This window comes from Leptosomus discolor, chromosome 1 (genome assembly GCF_034619465.1).
Source record: "Leptosomus discolor isolate bLepDis1 chromosome 1, bLepDis1.hap2, whole genome shotgun sequence".
Classification (NCBI taxonomy): Eukaryota; Metazoa; Chordata; class Aves; order Leptosomiformes; family Leptosomidae; genus Leptosomus; species Leptosomus discolor.
In genome coordinates, this window is record NC_141391.1 from 216,563,252 (window position 1) to 216,580,613 (window position 17,362).

The 17,362-nt window shown below is 40.1% G+C and overlaps 1 protein-coding gene across 5 annotated transcripts in view; it reads right to left on the minus strand.

Moving 5' to 3' along the window:
- The window catches only part of CHCHD3 (coiled-coil-helix-coiled-coil-helix domain containing 3), a 163,858-nt gene that overhangs the window by 106,529 nt on the left and 39,967 nt on the right, over positions 1–17,362 (minus strand). For all 5 annotated transcript variants that reach the window (XM_086475038.1, XM_086475048.1, XM_086475024.1 and 2 more), the window contains one exon: positions 2,783–2,927. In XM_086475038.1, coding sequence (XP_086331164.1) covers positions 2,783–2,927 — 145 coding nt within the window. The remainder of the gene's footprint in view (positions 1–2,782; positions 2,928–17,362) is intronic.

Genomic DNA, 17,362 nt, shown 5'->3' on the forward strand with positions numbered 1-17,362 from the left:
TGGGGTTTGGGGTTTTTTTTTGAGAAGTGGAATACTTTTGCTTAAAGAGACAAATGACATCTTTCTGTAGTTCTTGTCACCTGCAAAGCTTTCACTCATTTAGCTGTGGGGTTTAGCTTCTTTTTATCCAGTTTATTCATTTGTATGAAGAGTTATTGCTAACTTTTGGGGTGTTAACACTGAAAAACTTCTTTCTGAAACTATAAGCAACAACTGGTGTTAAAATTGTTTAAGAATGGGAAATATTACTTCAAACTAACAATTTTACATCTATTTATTAAAACTGAATTAGCAGCCTTTATAAAGAAAAACTAAAATTCTCACTTTCTAACCATAATTTCTTTCCCTGTGCACTAGTTAAACCATTTAGCAGCAGCAAAGGACTTAATTTTGTAGAGAATGCTACTCACATTTCAGAAACGCTCTTTCTTCTCCAAAAAGAATCTGACAGATGAAATCCAGGCTACACAAAGTACAAACCTACCGTAGCAGTTTAGTAGAACGTGGAATTACTCATTCTACCTGACGAATGGTACGTATAAATATAGCTCCCCACGTTACAGATTTTATAAATTCAGCCTGGGTCCATGAAACAAATAAAGAGCCAGCATAAGCAATGAAGCCAAGGAAATAAAAACTGATCAGTTACAGGAAAATAAAAGAGGCAATTAATAGAAGGACTTGCAAGGAAGGTGAGAATTACTCAGCGTTTTAATATTTAGACCCATTTTAAGGAAACAAACGCGCAAAGCCTACTTGCTGCTTTGTTATCTTACAGTACACTTCAAAGAATGAACAAACTATAGCAGAAATGACAAATTTGCAGCAGTAATAGCAAATGTGCATCGTGATTTTCACCAAAGAACCTCAACCTATTTTAGAATTTCATAAACCGAAACAGTAAGGTGATCAAAACTGAGATGACTACGGCAGGACACGTAGGTCACCAGCAGAGCTCAGGTACCTTGCTTCTCTTCTGATGGGCAAAATCGATGCCCTGACATGCCTGTGCTCCCACAAAAGCACGTTTTTGGTAGTCAGCTCTAAAACACCATGCTGCAGAGCCGTCACCACGGAAAGGCAGCACGTCATGCTGTCCTCCACGTGAGGGAGGACATGAGATTCCTTCATTTCATTAAGCATTTCATTCATTTCAGCGTTGTTCTTCCAACTCCACACGCAGCGACAGCACCCACCTTGAAACACCACTCCCCAGGCTGATAAGGTTCAAAATTAGTCAACAGCAATTCTTGATTGCTTCACCTAGGCAAGTGCTAACTTAAGTTTCCTAGAGTCAGTAAAAATTTAACAATAAAATTGACATAAAGGCCAAGCAAACTAGTTTGATATCCGTAATAAGAAACCTCTCAAGCATTTGGCTGAGGAGAAAGGCATCATGTGCTTCTCAAAAGCACAGTGCTAACTACAGCACTAAGTGAAAGATGCAAGCCCCCTGGTAATTATGCAAATAACATTCCCCACTATAAATCTTCAGCTCCTCATTAGGTTGAGGCCACAAAACCCTTATCTCTCCTGAACAATATTAAGAATCCAAGAGTTTAAAGCATAAAACTGAGGCTGTACCTTGGTCATAATTCCTCTCTGTTTTCCTTTGTTCCCACATTTTAAAATGACAAAATATTAGAGATTTGTTTACCATACTGTAATTATTCTTCAACAATAACATTACCATAGAGATTAAAAAGCATTGGCAAACGTCTGTAAAATATACTAATATTCAGGTGTACTTAGGTGAAATTTGTTTGGGTTTAAATTGTGATTTGGCAAAATAACATGGGCAATAGATTTGTACTCAGACAGCACAGATAAAGGTATTGTTTACTGAATTGATTGGTTTACTACGTTACCAACCAATACACCTCAGAAAGCTTTGATTTTATTTCAGATGCACAGGGTCAAAAAATATTTATATAGCTGCTGACATAAGGAATCCCATTTTTGTTATAGGAATCCTCACATAAGTATTTTAAGCTTTTTTTTTCCTTGAAAGCACCTCTTTCTTTATTATTTATGCTCAAGTAATTAAAAAAAAAAGTGGCATATTCATACCTCAGAGAATAGCAAACTAGCACTATTTAGATATATATATAAATCTGCCAGACACGTGAAATGGACTGAAATATATAGTGTCAGCTTTCAGAGGAAAACAGCCAGCCATATTTTACAACTTCCTTGTCAGGAAGTTTTTAGATGTCAGCTCTAATGAAATACGATTCTTTGATACAGAATTTTTCACTAAGCTGGTTCCAGGGGTGGAGACAATCGTCAGAAGTTAGACTTTTTGTTGGTGTTTTCTAGCCCATAAAAGACTTCAAAACTAATACTTTTTTAATTCTTATTGTTAGCCAGATTTCTAGCCCAGAAATATTATGGACTTCCTTTAAACAGGAAGCAATTAATTTCTAGAAAAGTCCTCCTGTATTCTGGAACTCGTTAACATAGAATAACGAAATTTAATAAACAGACCTAGACTATCATATCAGTCTTCCACCCTCTGAAAATCAAAGATATTCAATATTATCCACACACACGAGAAGACATATTAAGTTTGTAGCTGCCAGAAAGGCTCTTCCTAATCAGCTATTCTTAAAACAAGGATATTTGACAAAAAAAGAAATAAAATACAACGACATACTATTAACTAGTGAGAAAGAAAAAACTAACACGAGATCTGCTTTCCTCTTCTACAGTAGTCTGAAAGAAGTCTGAAGACACGGTTGCTTGAGAAACCCACGTCTCCAATAAAAGTTTCTGAACTTACAAAACGCTGTGCCTTCTGACGCTCCTCTTCCGTCGCAGCTCGCTCTCGAAGAATGGCTCGAGTCAAGTGTTCGTTTGAAGAAATCCTTTCTCGTTCCAGCAGTTTGCCAAACTCATCGCGCACATACATTTGTTCTTGTTTCAATCTACAGGAGGTGGAGGGAAATTTAGATTGAAGGTATAGCTCCTGAACGCCGTTTAAAAGGACAGCGGCACAGTCACTTTAAAAGCAGTCACTATAATACATTATTATCAGCTTCTTAAGACACTTAAAATACAAATATTCACTAAAAATTCCAGAAGTTTATTTCAGATGAAAGTGTCAAACACAAAAGCTACAAGCCTTAGAATCATTATTCATTAAATCGAACAAAATGCAACTAATTCAAGAGCTTTATGAGAAAATGTTTTTAAATCACAAGAATACGCATGGAGCTCTGTTGCTCGGCTGGTTTTGTTCTGGTTTTAAGGAACTCTTCTTCCAGGAAAACCCTTCTCCCCACCAGCTGGTGGGCACTCGATTTCCAGCTACAAGCTCCATTCTTTTCTGCAGAGAGATAAGGTTTTCCTACCTCTCGACACACCATAAACCCAAATACTGCATCTATTTACCAAGCTGCAAAAAGATCGAACCGCCATAATAAACCTTTCCCAGCAATTTGAGAGGATGAGATGAAAATCGCTATTGAACTTATTGCCACAGAGTTGATAAAACCAACTCCAGTCCCAGAAAATTCTCAACGTTTATATGTCACAAACCATAAATACATTCGAAATCTTCACTACAGTACTTGATATAAGCACACCACATCTAATTTTCACGAAAATACGTAGATATAAATGGCTTCGCTAATGAAACTTATCTGTTGCGTGTATGTTGTGACACTGAACATGGAGTCAGTATTAGGGAACTCAGAATAGTAATGGCAGTATGAAACACCGGTTTTCAAATAGATTTTTGAAAGAGTGATGGAGAGGAAGCTTAAGTATTCTCAGTGCATTTATACGTCGTCAAGGGAGCTTCAGAGAACAAATCATAATGAGTAGGGTCACTTTGTAAAAGGTACTAGCATTACAGTACATTAGATTCTTCCCCAGGGAAAATATTTAAGTGAGGTGGGGAGGAAAGAGACAATTACAAGATGTATTACTTCGGTGCTCAGACACAGCAGCAACCAACTGGGAATCTTTATAAAAAGTTTATTAAGCAGCATCTTCAATTACTCTAGCAAAAAAGCCAGATTATGCAGACACGGACCAAATTCCATTAAGTGATTTCCCAAGGTCCCCCAAATTATTCCAGCAGCATTGATATAACAAATCCTTCACACAATCAATGGTGCAGTCAAAACACGCTGGTTGTCTTTTCGATTGGAGAAATCATGTTTTGTCTAAAAAGAAAAAAAAGTGTCAAAATAGGAGTCTCAGCAGCTCTTTCTTGTGAGAGACAGCAGAGGAAGCATTTACCGTTTCCTGAGACTGCAGCAAGCTCCTTCCTCACCCTTGCTGGGTTTTACTTCCCACAAGTGGTTTTTCCCTAAAAATGTCTCTTCTTTCCACATACTGTACCCAGCAGAGCAATTAAAAGTACAAGAAATCAGACAATACCTGAAAAACACTGGTGGGTTTTCACATTACAAACTCTAAAATTGAAAAAAAAAAAACCAAAACAAAACACACCACAACACCCACTTGGATGTTTACACCTAATTCTTGGCAAATTATTCCCGTATTTGATATGAGCTCAGTTAGTCTTCCCAAGTCTTCTCCTTCTTGCCCCTGGAATTACAAACCTTCACGACATCTCCTCTCAACCTCTCTTGCAGAAAGCTGACAGTCATTTTTCCTAACGCTTAAAAATAATGGGCTCCTAATGTCAAGGTAAACCCTTTGATGGCTTAACCTGACTGCTGTTCCATTCAGCTTCCCTGCTAAGTACCCTACAGAGGGACAGGATGTTCTTTTGTACTTTCACCAAAACTCCGCGTGCCCTTTGCTGCAAACTTGCTACAAGGCTACGACCCACAATCTCGTCCGCATTCGCCAGTCACCTGACTCCTCACCCCACAGTGAGCCATTAAGAAGCTTTTCATCAGAAGCTCTGACATCCCATAGAATCAGCAGACAATAACATACCTGTGGGTAGGGCCCCACCAGTGACAGAAGGGATGGCTATATAATGCTGCTTTCCCACAAGCAGAGAATGCAGGGCAAGACTCGCTATTTTGACCTTAACCAGTCCATTTAAAATTAGTCCAGGTATCTCAATACTACCTTCTAGCCGTTCCAGTTCTTAATATACTCTTGGCCATGAACAGCTATATCCTACCACTACAAGGCAGGAAAGGATGGGGATAGGACACCAAAAAATGGCACTTAAAATGCTGTATAACCCTACATCTGATCCTGTAAGTTACTGGTTTCCACATACACAGCGTGACAAAAACTCCAGAAAAAAAGATTCTTCGCCACCCTTTGTTGGCAATCAAATCTCACCGTCATTGCCAAACCGATCCCTCAGGGAACTGCCATTACAATGGATTAACAGATAGGAGCGCAGGGAAAGTCCCTCACTTCCAACTCCCACCTTTGGTAATAACACATTTTATGTTTTTAACAAATTACTATCCGCCCACCTCCTTTTTCCCCACTCCCCATGTAAAATGACATTACTAAACAGTTAAGTGATGTGTTCTTTCCCGATACGTGAAGGTGAAAAAACACTCCACGTAGATCTACATAAATCTATGGGGCTGGATGGGGGACACCCTAGAGTGCTGAGAGAACTGGCAGAGGTGCTCACCAAGCCACTGTCCATCACTTACCAGCAGTCCTGGTTGACTGGGGAGGTCCCAGAAGACTGGAAGTCAGCCAATACAACATCCATACATAATAATGGATGGAAGGATCATCCAGGAAATTACAGGCCTGTTAGTTTGACTTAAGTGCCAGGGCAGCTGATGGAACAGATTATCCTGAGTTCCATTACGCAGCATGTGCAGGACAACCAGGTGATCAGGCCCAGTCAGCATGGGTTTATGAAGGGCAGGTCCTGTTTCACAAACCTGATCTCCTCCTGTGACAGGGTGACCCACTTGTTCGATGAGAGAAAGGCTCTGGATGTCATCTCCCTCGACTTTAGTAAGGCATTTGACGCCGTTTCCCACAGCATTCTCCTAGAGAGATTGACTGCACTTGGCTCGGAGGGGCAGATACTTCACTGAGTGAAGAACTGGTTGGATGGCTGAGTCCAGAGAGTTGTGGTCAATGGAGTTCAATCCAGTTGGTGGCTGGTCATGAGTGGTGTCCCCCAGGGCTCAGTACTGGGGTCACTCCTGTTTAACACCTTTATCAATGATTTGGACAGGGGGATGGAGTGCACCCTTAGGAAGTCTGCAGGTGACACCAAGTTGGGTGGAAGGGTCGATCTGCCTGAGGGTAGGGAAGCTCTACAGAGGGATCTGGACAGGCTGAATTGCTGGGCCAAGGCCAATTCCATGAGTTTCAATAAGGCCAAGTGCCAAGTCCTGCACTTTGGCCACAACCACCCCCAGCAGCACTCCAGGCTTGGGGAGGAGTGGCTGGAGAGCTGCCAGGCAGAGAGGGATCTGGGGGTGCTGGTCGACAGCCGGCTGAACATGAGCCAGCAGTGTGCCCAGGTGGGCAAGAAGGCCAACAGCATCCTGGCCTGTGTCAGCCATGGTGTGGCCAGCAGGAGCAGGGAGGGGATCGTGCCCCTGTACTGGGCACTGGTGAGGCTGCCCCTCAAGTGCTGGGTGTAGTTTTGGGCCCCTCCCTGCAAGATGGGCATCGAGGTGCTGGAGAGGGTGCAGAGGTGGGCTACCAAGCTATTGAAGGATTTGGAGCAGGTCTCGTCTGAGGAACAGCTGAGGGATCTGGGGCTGTTCAGCCTGGAGAAGAGGAGGCTGAGGGGAGACCTCATCGCTCTCTGCAACTGCCTGAAAGGAGGCTGCAGCAAGGTGGGGGTTGGTCTGTTCTCCCTAGTTACGAGCGACAGAACAAGAGGAAATGGCCTCAAGCTGCACCAGGGGAGGTTCAGGCTGGATATCAGGAAGAATTTCTTTACTGAAAGGGTTGTCACGCATTGGAACAGCCTGCCCAGGGATGTGGTGGAGTCACCATCCCTGGAGGTGTTTAAGATGTTGTACTCAGGGACCTGGTTTAATGGTGTTGATAGAGCTAGGACAAAGGTTGGACTCGATCTTGAAGGTCTATTCTAACCAAAACTGTTCCATGATTCTACTCTAACCCTCATTCATGTGATCAAGAACAAATATATAACTAGGTAACTTCCTGAAGCACCTACTGAACTTCTTCATTTAGGGCAACTTTTATTCACAAAAGCACCCTAAATATCCATCTCAACTGATTTAAATTCACCAGAGTTTTTTAACAAAATAAGTAGGATTTTGAAGTAATTTTCATTTATTTGAGTTACATAATTGGGTGGCTTGTGGGAGCTTAACGAAACAAACACAAGGCAGATACGTGCTGATCGCAAACATTCGCTTGCATCAACTTACAGTACTCTTTTTCCTCGACGTTACAAATTCATTTTACTGGCATTCAGCATGTGCTGCTGCTGAATAAAGGCAAACATCAGCTAAATCTACAGTAATAAATTATATTATTATCTAGCAAGAAGTAAAAAAAAAATAGATAGATGCACATCTCCGATTTATAAAGAGTTAACATCACAACTTGTCAGTACAGTCCACTACTCCAAGAATTCCACATCAACAGACCACTTAAAATGACATTTTTAATTACAACAAATATAAAGGCTCAATATAATGGTTCTCACATTTAAGCACAAAACTCTAGTTAACAGACAAGAGACATTATGCATTACACTGATCATTTACACAGGAAGAAAGAAAGTGTTTTAAAAAAAGATGCTGAAACAGCAGAGAAGGCTGCTGGCTATACATTTTTCTACACAGTTGATAGTTTGAATAAAATATTTCTAAGTAATTATGAAATACTGTTTCAAAAAGTGTACAGCTATTTAGTTACAGTAGCTGATTTAGTGAAATGCGGGATGCAATGCTATCACTTTTCCATACTGCTATTTGAAAATACACATAAAGCATTAACAAGAACCTCTATGTACTAAGGATTGGATTAACACTTCACAGTATTTCATGCTCTCAACTGTTTTATAGCACACAATCGCACACCAAAAGCAACAATTCCTGCTTTTCTACAGCACTGTCTTTTGGGACCTCAGCACTCCAAGTTAATGCTGTGAAGGAAATTTATGTACTTGTACTTTTTGCAGTTTAATAAACAAATGATTAAGTCACCTATTTCCCCTAAAGCTTCTGGCACTCAAAGCCTACATTATAACTTCTTTCACCCATCCTTTAAATGCTTGATGACTGTCTCTTACTTGATTAAATGGAAAGGCAGTCCACAGCTCTCAATCACGCATTTTTTTAGGCTGGAAGGGACTTCATGTGATCATCTGGTTCAAACTCCCTGCTCCAGCAGGGTCAGCTAGAGCAGGTTGCCCAGGACCGTGTCCAGTTGGGTTTTGAATATCTCCATAGAGACTTCACAGTCTCTTCAGGCAACTCAATCCAGTGTTTGACTAGCTTCACAGCGTGTTTAGATGGAATTTCAGGTGTTTCAGTTTGTGTCTGTGGTCTCTTGTCCCCATCTGAGATCTCCCTGCTTGCCCTTCTTGAAAGTGTGAGCAACATCTGCTTTCTCGCAGTCTTCAGGAACCCCTTCTGATCTCCATGACCTTTCAAGGACAATTGAGAGCAACCTCACAATCACATCAGCCAGCTCCCTTGGCACTCGCGGGTATAACTCAGACCCCATGGAACTTCTCTATGACCAGTTTGTTTAAGCGTTCCTAACCTGATTCTGCTTCACCACAGGCAAGTTGTCTGTGCTGCAGACCTTCCCTCTGGGCTCAGGGTCCCGGGATTCCTGAAAGCTGGTCTTAACAGTAATGACAGAGGGAAAGGCAAAAGGTGGCTTTACAGTATCTTCGCCTTCTTTATGTCCTTTGTCACCAGGGACCCTGCTCCATTTAGGAGGGGGTCCACACTTATCCCAGTCTTCCTTTTGCTGTTGATTTTAACACTGTATTCTGGTATTCACATCTAAACAGACTGACATCTCCATCTAGCCATCAATCTACCTCCTGATATATAACTAAAAGTAATTAAGTAAGCAAGTTAAGTAAAGCAATAGCAAAAACAACAAACAAAACCTTTGATTTTGCCATTCATGTCAACACAAAGTTTACAGACTGAAGACAGGAAAATATGGCCATACCTTCCTGAAATTTTTCTTTGAACAGTCTAATATGCACAAAGTTCAATGTTCAGTGGTACTTCAACCTAGTTCTATCTTGGAAGCAAGAGTACACCCTTGCAGTTAACGACTGGCATAATTCACCTACTGGACACACACTTGTACCTATGATGCTTCAAAACACACTCATATCCACTCTCATCCTTGTTCTGGAAATCTGTTTTCAGTTCAACCCAAGCTTCTTAATACTAAAACTGAAAAACATCAGTGAATACCTAGAAAACTTCCCGGGGTTTTTCTGTGCTAAGATGCAAAGATTCATTTGTCATATATGTTTTAATAAAAGCATGCTTTCCAAATAGAAAACTAGGTCATCTCCTGAATATAGATATTCTAAATATAGACAATATTTGGGCATTAAAACATGAGGGGAAAAAGCTTTTGTCAGAAGAAAAGAAGTTGTACTGGCTAAAACTGGACACGCTTTTGTACCAATAGCCCTCACAGCACTGCAAACGTCCTGCTTATCTCAGAACAAAGAATAAAAATGCTCTGCCTGAGGCTCTTATTCCCTTTAAAGACTGGACTTAAGAGCTTACCTAGAGGAGAAAAACCCCCATATTTCCTTTGTAAATGAATACTGTGACAGTTATGAAGCTTACCTATTTGAATGAAAAATTTGAATCCAGATGCCCTCTAGAGAAAATTCCTAGATTCAAGTAATTCCCATCTTGCTGGAGACAGCAGACCCTTGGAGTCACTTAAAAGCAGAACGCTATCACATGCATAAAAATTACCAAACACGAGAAGCAGGCCTAAATATATGAAGTTTGGATTTTCCTAGAAGAAACCAAACCAGAAATATGATTGAATGTTGCTGTCACCAAGCGGAAAAAAAAAAATTCTTGAGGGAACTGCAAGAGGCTAGGTAAATCCTGGTACACTAACCACCAGAGATTTATGGATCACAGAACAAACAGAGGCATAATAAGAATCTGGATATTTTTGTTATCATATTATCATATTTACGTTCCACTACAAGACAAGTTTTGGGCCATTTTATTCCTGAAGCCACTTTAATCAAAATAATGTTTGCAATACACTCCACCTAAATCAGATGCTGTTATAACTGAACACAAAACCTACCACATTATTCTCAAGGAGCAATCTCACCTCAGCAGACAGATGAAAGGAAGTCTGAAAGATGCTCTTATATATATATAAGCCAATTTGTTCTTAGATTTTTTTGAGGGTGGGCAGGAGGGACAGAGACCAAAATTGAAGTTATACATGTGATCAAAGCATCTGTCCCAACCATCTCCTGAAGCAGATCTTCAGACCAAAGCGAAAGGGGAAATACCTGATTTCAGCAGAATAATCCTTTTGCTTCTGCATTCCTCTTTTGTATTCATATCCTTTTTTCTATAAAAGCAGCGAATGTGAGATTCTAGCTGGGTTTGTTATTATGCAGCTTTTGAACTAGCTATGAACACGCTACATGCAAGACTCAGAAAAGAGCATCTACACATGAATACACCAAATGCTGCGGAGCATTATCTAAGACAGCCTGAAACACTTACACCCCACACCTCTGGGAGGAAGACCTCTTTCTCTGCAGCTATGGAAGACACAAATTAATTCAACTATTGGCATTTTCCCAAGCTAGTGCTACCAATTTAACCCCAACTTGAATGAAGAACAGCTCAAGTACCATGGCAGTGACACTATACCATGCACTGTCACCAAACATGCTACAGGTGAGAGCACCAGCTAGCACACAACAGTCTCATCAGTTACGGTTGACCAACACAAGCACTATGAAAAACACAGATAATGATCTCAATTGCTTAGTTCATCTTGGCCACTTCCTGCAGTTGACAGCAGAGGACAAGTAAATTTGCCTAAATTAGTGCATATTGAGGAATAAATAGGTTGAATACAGCTATAATTAAAAACTTACAAAGTTGCTCTTTAGGTTTTCAGGCTTTTTTTGGTTTTTTGTCTATATCAAAGTAATGATTTCTATTCAAATAAAAGTAATATTAAATAAAAACAGCAACAATATAAAATAATACAAAATGAAATTAAAATAATTAATCGATTAGGTAATAACTTAAAATTAATAACTGACGACTATCACATCGTCCAACAAAATAAGTGAAGTCAAACTACACAGCTAGCTCTGCTCTCCTGTTACTGTGCAGCAGAATTGGAAATTTAAGAAAACAAACAAAGCATCTCAGATGGGACAAGCGGTCTGTTTTCTGCATCTCTCAAAAAATATATAAAAAAAAGAAAACACATCCCAAAAAAAGGCATGATAAAATTTGGCTGCACTCTGAAACAATTTTCATCCTTTTCAGACGCATTTTTTTAAATTAGCTCAAGAGAAGAAAATTGTTAATTTTACCACATGAACTTATGACATGGTACTGTAATCTTGCACAGCATGAAGCATGTTAGCCACACTAACATGTTGAATAATTTAATTCTCAATTCAGAAGAATTCACTCTATTGTTTACTTCAAAACATCCATTTCTGTCATTCTTGAAAAACACCTGCAGATGTTAAAGATCATCATTAAGGAAAAAGCAGTTTTTAATTCACAAACAGCAACACACTGAGAAATGTTTTAAACAAAAACAATATTAGTTTTGTGCTTTGACAGCCACTACATGCTTTATTCTGAATTAATCACAAATCTCTAGGAAATCTAGAATTGGTAAACAATATGGTATTAAAAGCAAATACAGCGATGTATCATTTTCAGCCCTTATCCTGGACACTGAAAATTTATTACACTATCAAAGATTTAACATTTTCTTTTCGTTACTTTTCAGGGAAATGATTACTTGCCAGTCGTTGTATCTTTATTACAGTCTCCAAGCTACACAATCTGATGGATCTGTGCTGATCCAAGATAAACTCATTCAAGTCCAAAGCATGAACTGTGTCATTTTTCATTACCTCCAACCGACAAAAATCAAAATATTTCCTGTTTCAAAGTCCACTGTGATGAAAACCATCCTCTCCTCTTCTCTATAAAATGTAGAAAAATCTGAAGAGGCATTAGCGTTTAAAGTTGGAAGTGATCCTTAAATATGAACTCCATGTAAGAAGACATTTCAGTATAATATATATATATCTATATATCTATATCTGTATACTTTCTTACAATGAGGGTTGGGGGTTTATTAATGTTAATTTTACCCAGCTTGCTTCCTCTTTCACCATCTCTGAACACTTCCATTTGTACATGATACCCCTCAACTCAGAAAGCTTACACCAACTAAAAATAAGACTACAATGTGTTTACAGCGGAAATTTCATCAGGTTTTTTGCTTAGTTTGACACAAGCAAGTTTGTTAATGCATTCTGACAGACTTGCATAACATCCAAAAGTGTTTTGAACAATGCAGTTTAGGCCATGATGCAATATTAATGAATGAATAATGTTTCTGATTTTCAATATTTAATGAGTGCATGCTGAATGTGCCATAGAAAGCTGCGGCTGGAAAATCACTGTAGCTGACAAGGAATTTGAAATGATGTGAGACACATCAGGAAAACAACTTTCACCTGAACTGAAGTCCGAGAAGTGTGAAACTGGTACTTCTCCTACTCCATTTCTAGTAACTGATTATTCACCTGACTGCAAAGTCAGATAAATTATCTAAAGCTCATCTGCCTCTGCAAAACATAGTGAAGCGCTGAGATACAGAAACAAGTTACCTGAAAGCAACGTCTTCTCCTTCACAGAGGTCCCAGAATGACAACACAAAAAAGTTCTTTTAAATTGAAGTGACTTCCTAGCACTATTTACACAGTAAAAAAAAAAAAACCCCACCTACTCTCCATTCACAAAAGACTGCACACTAGAGGTGAAGGGGTCTGTTCCTAACATTAGTAGGAACCACATTCTTTAAAAATCTGTCCTAAAGTTGCATTTCTAAACCCTATATTTCAGATTATGCAAATGTTAACAGAAAACACCATTTTTTTCCTGAACTGTAAAGCCACAGTCTAAAAAGGCTACATTTTTCCTTCAACTTTTTTGCACTCATATTGCCCATATGCCCCAAAAAGGCAAAATATTATTCTATTTTCTTCTAACTTACTTTGTTCTACTAGTTAAGTTTTATGTAAATTGTATTTTAAATGATGCATTGCGATGGGGGGGGGGCGGGCAACAGCAAAGAGAACTCAAAACATTACTAAAAATCCCCTATGGGAAAGCAGAAAGCTCTTCTATATTTAAGACTAGAATATAGCGTTCCTGCACTTGAACTTTTTTGAGACATCTACATACTGAACAAATCCTCCATGAAGCACAAGAGACTTAGGACTGCTAGAAGGACCATTTCCCACAGCATTCTCCTGGAGAAACTGATGGGTCCTGGCTTGGACAGATGGACTCTTCACTAGGTAAAAAACTGGCTGGATGGCCAGGCCCAAAGAGTGGTGGTGAATGGAGTTCAATCCAGTTGGCAGTCGGTCACACGTGGTGTTCCCCAGGGCTCAGTGCTGGGGCCAGTTCTGTTTCATGTCTTTATCAATGATCTGGATGAGGGGATCAAGTGCACTCTCAGTAAGTCTGAAGATGACACCAGGTTGGGCAGGAGTGTTGATCTGCTGGAGGGCAGGAAGGCTCTGCAGAGGGATCTGGCCAGGCTGGATCGATGGGCTGAGGCCAGTTGTATGAGGGTCACCAAGGCCAAGTGCCGGGTCCTGCCCTTGGGTCACACCACCCCCACACAGAGCTACAGGCTGGGGATGAGCGGCTGGAAAGGTGCCCAGTGGGAAAGGAGTGAGGTGGGGGTCGGTCTCTTCTCCAGAGTAACAAGTGATGGGACAAGAGGAAATGCCCTTAAGTTGTGCCAGGGGAGGTTTAGGCTGGACATTAGGGGAAATTTCTTCACCAAAAGGGTTGTCAAACACTAGAACAGGCTGCTCAGGCAAGTGGTGGAGTCACCATCCCTGGAGGTATTTAAGAGACATGTAGACGTGCTGCTGAGGGACATGGTTTAATAGTGAACTTGGCACTGCTGGGTTAATGGTTGGACTTTATGATCTTAAAGGTCTTTTCCAACCTAAATGGTTCTGTGACTAACAGAAAAGCAGCAAGACAAACCAAAAACAGCTTTAAAAATGTGGGAATATGAAATCAAAACACGAACATGTAGCTCAAACCCAGATTTGTAATCATTTCATGAGCGCTTAGTCCAAAACCATACAAATGTGTCTACGTGGATTCAAATTGCTTTCCACTTTATAGACTACAACATACGCAATCAGAATTCTTTGTTAAATTTACTACAAGTGATCAAGAGCTCTCATGATCATGATGCAGACAGTAAGAGAGATGAGATCATAGGTACAAACAATGCTCACAATCCCTGTCCCATCAAATGCTCCTGAGTTACACAACTTGTCCTACATGCCAGTCGGCTGAAAAACAGCCCTCCAAATCTACCCTGTTGTACTCCAGACCTGGTGACTGGCTTCCTCCCTTAATGCGTAAGTATAGCGCATCCAGGCACTTGCCAGCACCTCTGAAATCATCCCAGATGATTTACCGTAGATGTAACAGACATCAGGCAACTTCCAACACCTCAGAGCAAAGTTAAAATAAATGAGAAGGAGGGCAAGAAAGAAAGAGGCCAAGTTACACATTCACGACACAGGTTGGGAAGGTCTGTTTGTCCTCTGAGAGGTAGCAGCATCCCTGGAACTTGCAGATTAATACAATGAAAACCAAATACGAACGGTATCTGTTTTATGTGGTGGTTTGGGGTTTTTTTTTGGCTATCTCAAACTGCATACAGTAATTCCAGTGAGATTTTCCTACGGTGCTATACTATATTACTATGACTTTCCTATGCTTGCACTTCATATTATTATATTTATCAAGAACTCCACTCTTCATTCTACATCCACTTCCTGATGGTGACCTGTTCCTCCTTAATGCTGGTCATACACTTATATAAATCAGCCCTTCATTCATTATAAATGTTACTGAACACATAAAGTGATAGTGATTCCAAAATTGATCCCTAAGCAGCAACTAAACTTTTCCCATAACGTTAACTCCTCCCTCCAGTATGCTCCATCACACATTTGCCTTCGGTCAGTCCCAAACTGTCTTACGATCCTCACATTAGTTTTGCACATGTCCGGTAGCAACAAGGAGGGCAAGTTATGAAGTGGTCTGCTTTACTCTTTCTTCAGGCTGAAGTCTGTTATCCAACCCAGGAAAACACCGAACTTAACACAAATTATCATGGTTAAGACTATGTTCCACCTTGCCCCACTTAATCATTTCTTTCCTTTCTCTCAATTACCCCCTACTTCAAACGCTGTACTTCTCAAATCACCCAGAACAATGACTCCAAGTAATAACATTCGGTTGAACACATTCATTCATTTCCTTTTTCCAGCTGCCTTCCAGCCTCGGCATAACATCTGTCAATCGACAAAAATCTCTGCTAATGGCCATGTTATTTTATGTGCCAGTCCTTGACCAAAAGATCAAAGGCATTAATTTCAAAACTTGTAATTACATACAGCTCTTCAGTTTATCAACAGCATTTCCACAGACAGCTTGTTAATCCGCATTGCAATATGGACACTGACTCCTGTCACTCTGACGGCCACCCATATGCTATAGAAGGTGGTTGAGTTGATTTTCTTTATTACGATACTTGGGTTGTAAGGGGGGTTTCTGGGCGAGGTGTTGGGTATTGAGAGGAGGAAGGGTGAGTAGGAGGGAGGGAAGGTTGTTTGAGGGGATTTTGTAATTATACTTCATAAAGCCACTGTTTTAAAATATGTGCATATAGATCAGTACTATATGAAGATAGAACAGACGAACAAATTTCTACCTTTATGCCAGAGGCATGCAGGGAACTAGAGTCAGAATAGTAAAACTGTTTTACATAATTTGTGTATGTATTTAGTGAAGACTTTTCCCAATATCCACATAACTCCACTTGAAATTACTTTCAAACTTAATACCACTCCTCTTGGGATCTGCAAAGGCAGTCATGAAATCACGACGACATTAATTATCCATTAAAATGGAGTGACAGTTACAAATTCTTTTATTATTATTATTATTATTAGAGTGTTTCTCTGCTATGACTACTCATTTGCTATTTTTCAAAATGAAAGAGCTCAGTGGTTTGAAAGCAAAGGTTTGTTTAAAATTGCCAGGGGAAAGTTTCCTTCCTCCCTACTTGAATCTAAAACCATGAAGCAGTATTACTTCTGTTTATGCTCTCTCCAAATAAACTCACTGGCTTCAAGTCATTTTCCCACCACTCCTAGAAATAAGCTTATCAAGATGAAGCTCGGTATACAAGTTGTCAGTTGAGATGCCAAGTTTTAAAATCGATGTGAAAAATAATCCCTTGAAAATTGGGGTTTATAAAGGTAGGAGTGAATTATAGGACTGCCTTCTCCAATTTCCACCTCCTGTCTCCAAGATTCATCTCCGTATATACTGAAAACTAGACATTATGGTATTAATGGAGAGTCAGACCAGTAACAGAAGTCTTGGAGAGTAACTACCATTGCCAAACACCGCTTTTTCTTCCCAGAAAAGAATAAAGGGAAGTAAAGCAGGCTTCTGAGATTGATACTTCCAAACCCTCAGCCTCATAAGCAGCACGGCTGCAAACATTTTGATGCATCCTTGGTATTTTGCTGGTAAGATCGTGTGCTAAACTTTTATGGTTTTTAAAAGGGTACAAAGCAACAACATTCAGAAGGGGACTTACACTTCCGTAATAGAATTATCTTTTCAACAGACAGCTGTCCAAAGAGGTATCAGTTACAACAGCTCGTCTGGACTCGCTTTATAGGTAAATCTCTGCTTGAACCCAAAGTGCCTTTACACTTAATCTTGGCTTCTTCCCTTGCCTGCAGAGGGACAGTCTTGACCCAGCCTGACCCACCTCTTTCCCCCTTTTCCTGTGACAGAACAGTATTATTCCATAATCCTCCAGACCTCAGTCAGTTATAGCTGTTGAGGAATCAATTCACTTCTAAATCTTTTGCTGTGTGTGAGATCAGACAAGGGAAACCTCTGCTGTGAGAGAAGAAAAAATAAGTTTGAGATGGCATGACTAGGAAGGGGGAATAGGAGGAACTCAACCTGTGAAGTGATGCCAAAACCTGCTGCCATCTCCATGCGTGTTCCCCAGCCCTGAGGCTGAAGTGGCCTTTTGGTCACTCAAAGGAAACAGGTTTTATGTTTTCGTACTTATATAAAATGTATGCACCAAACTG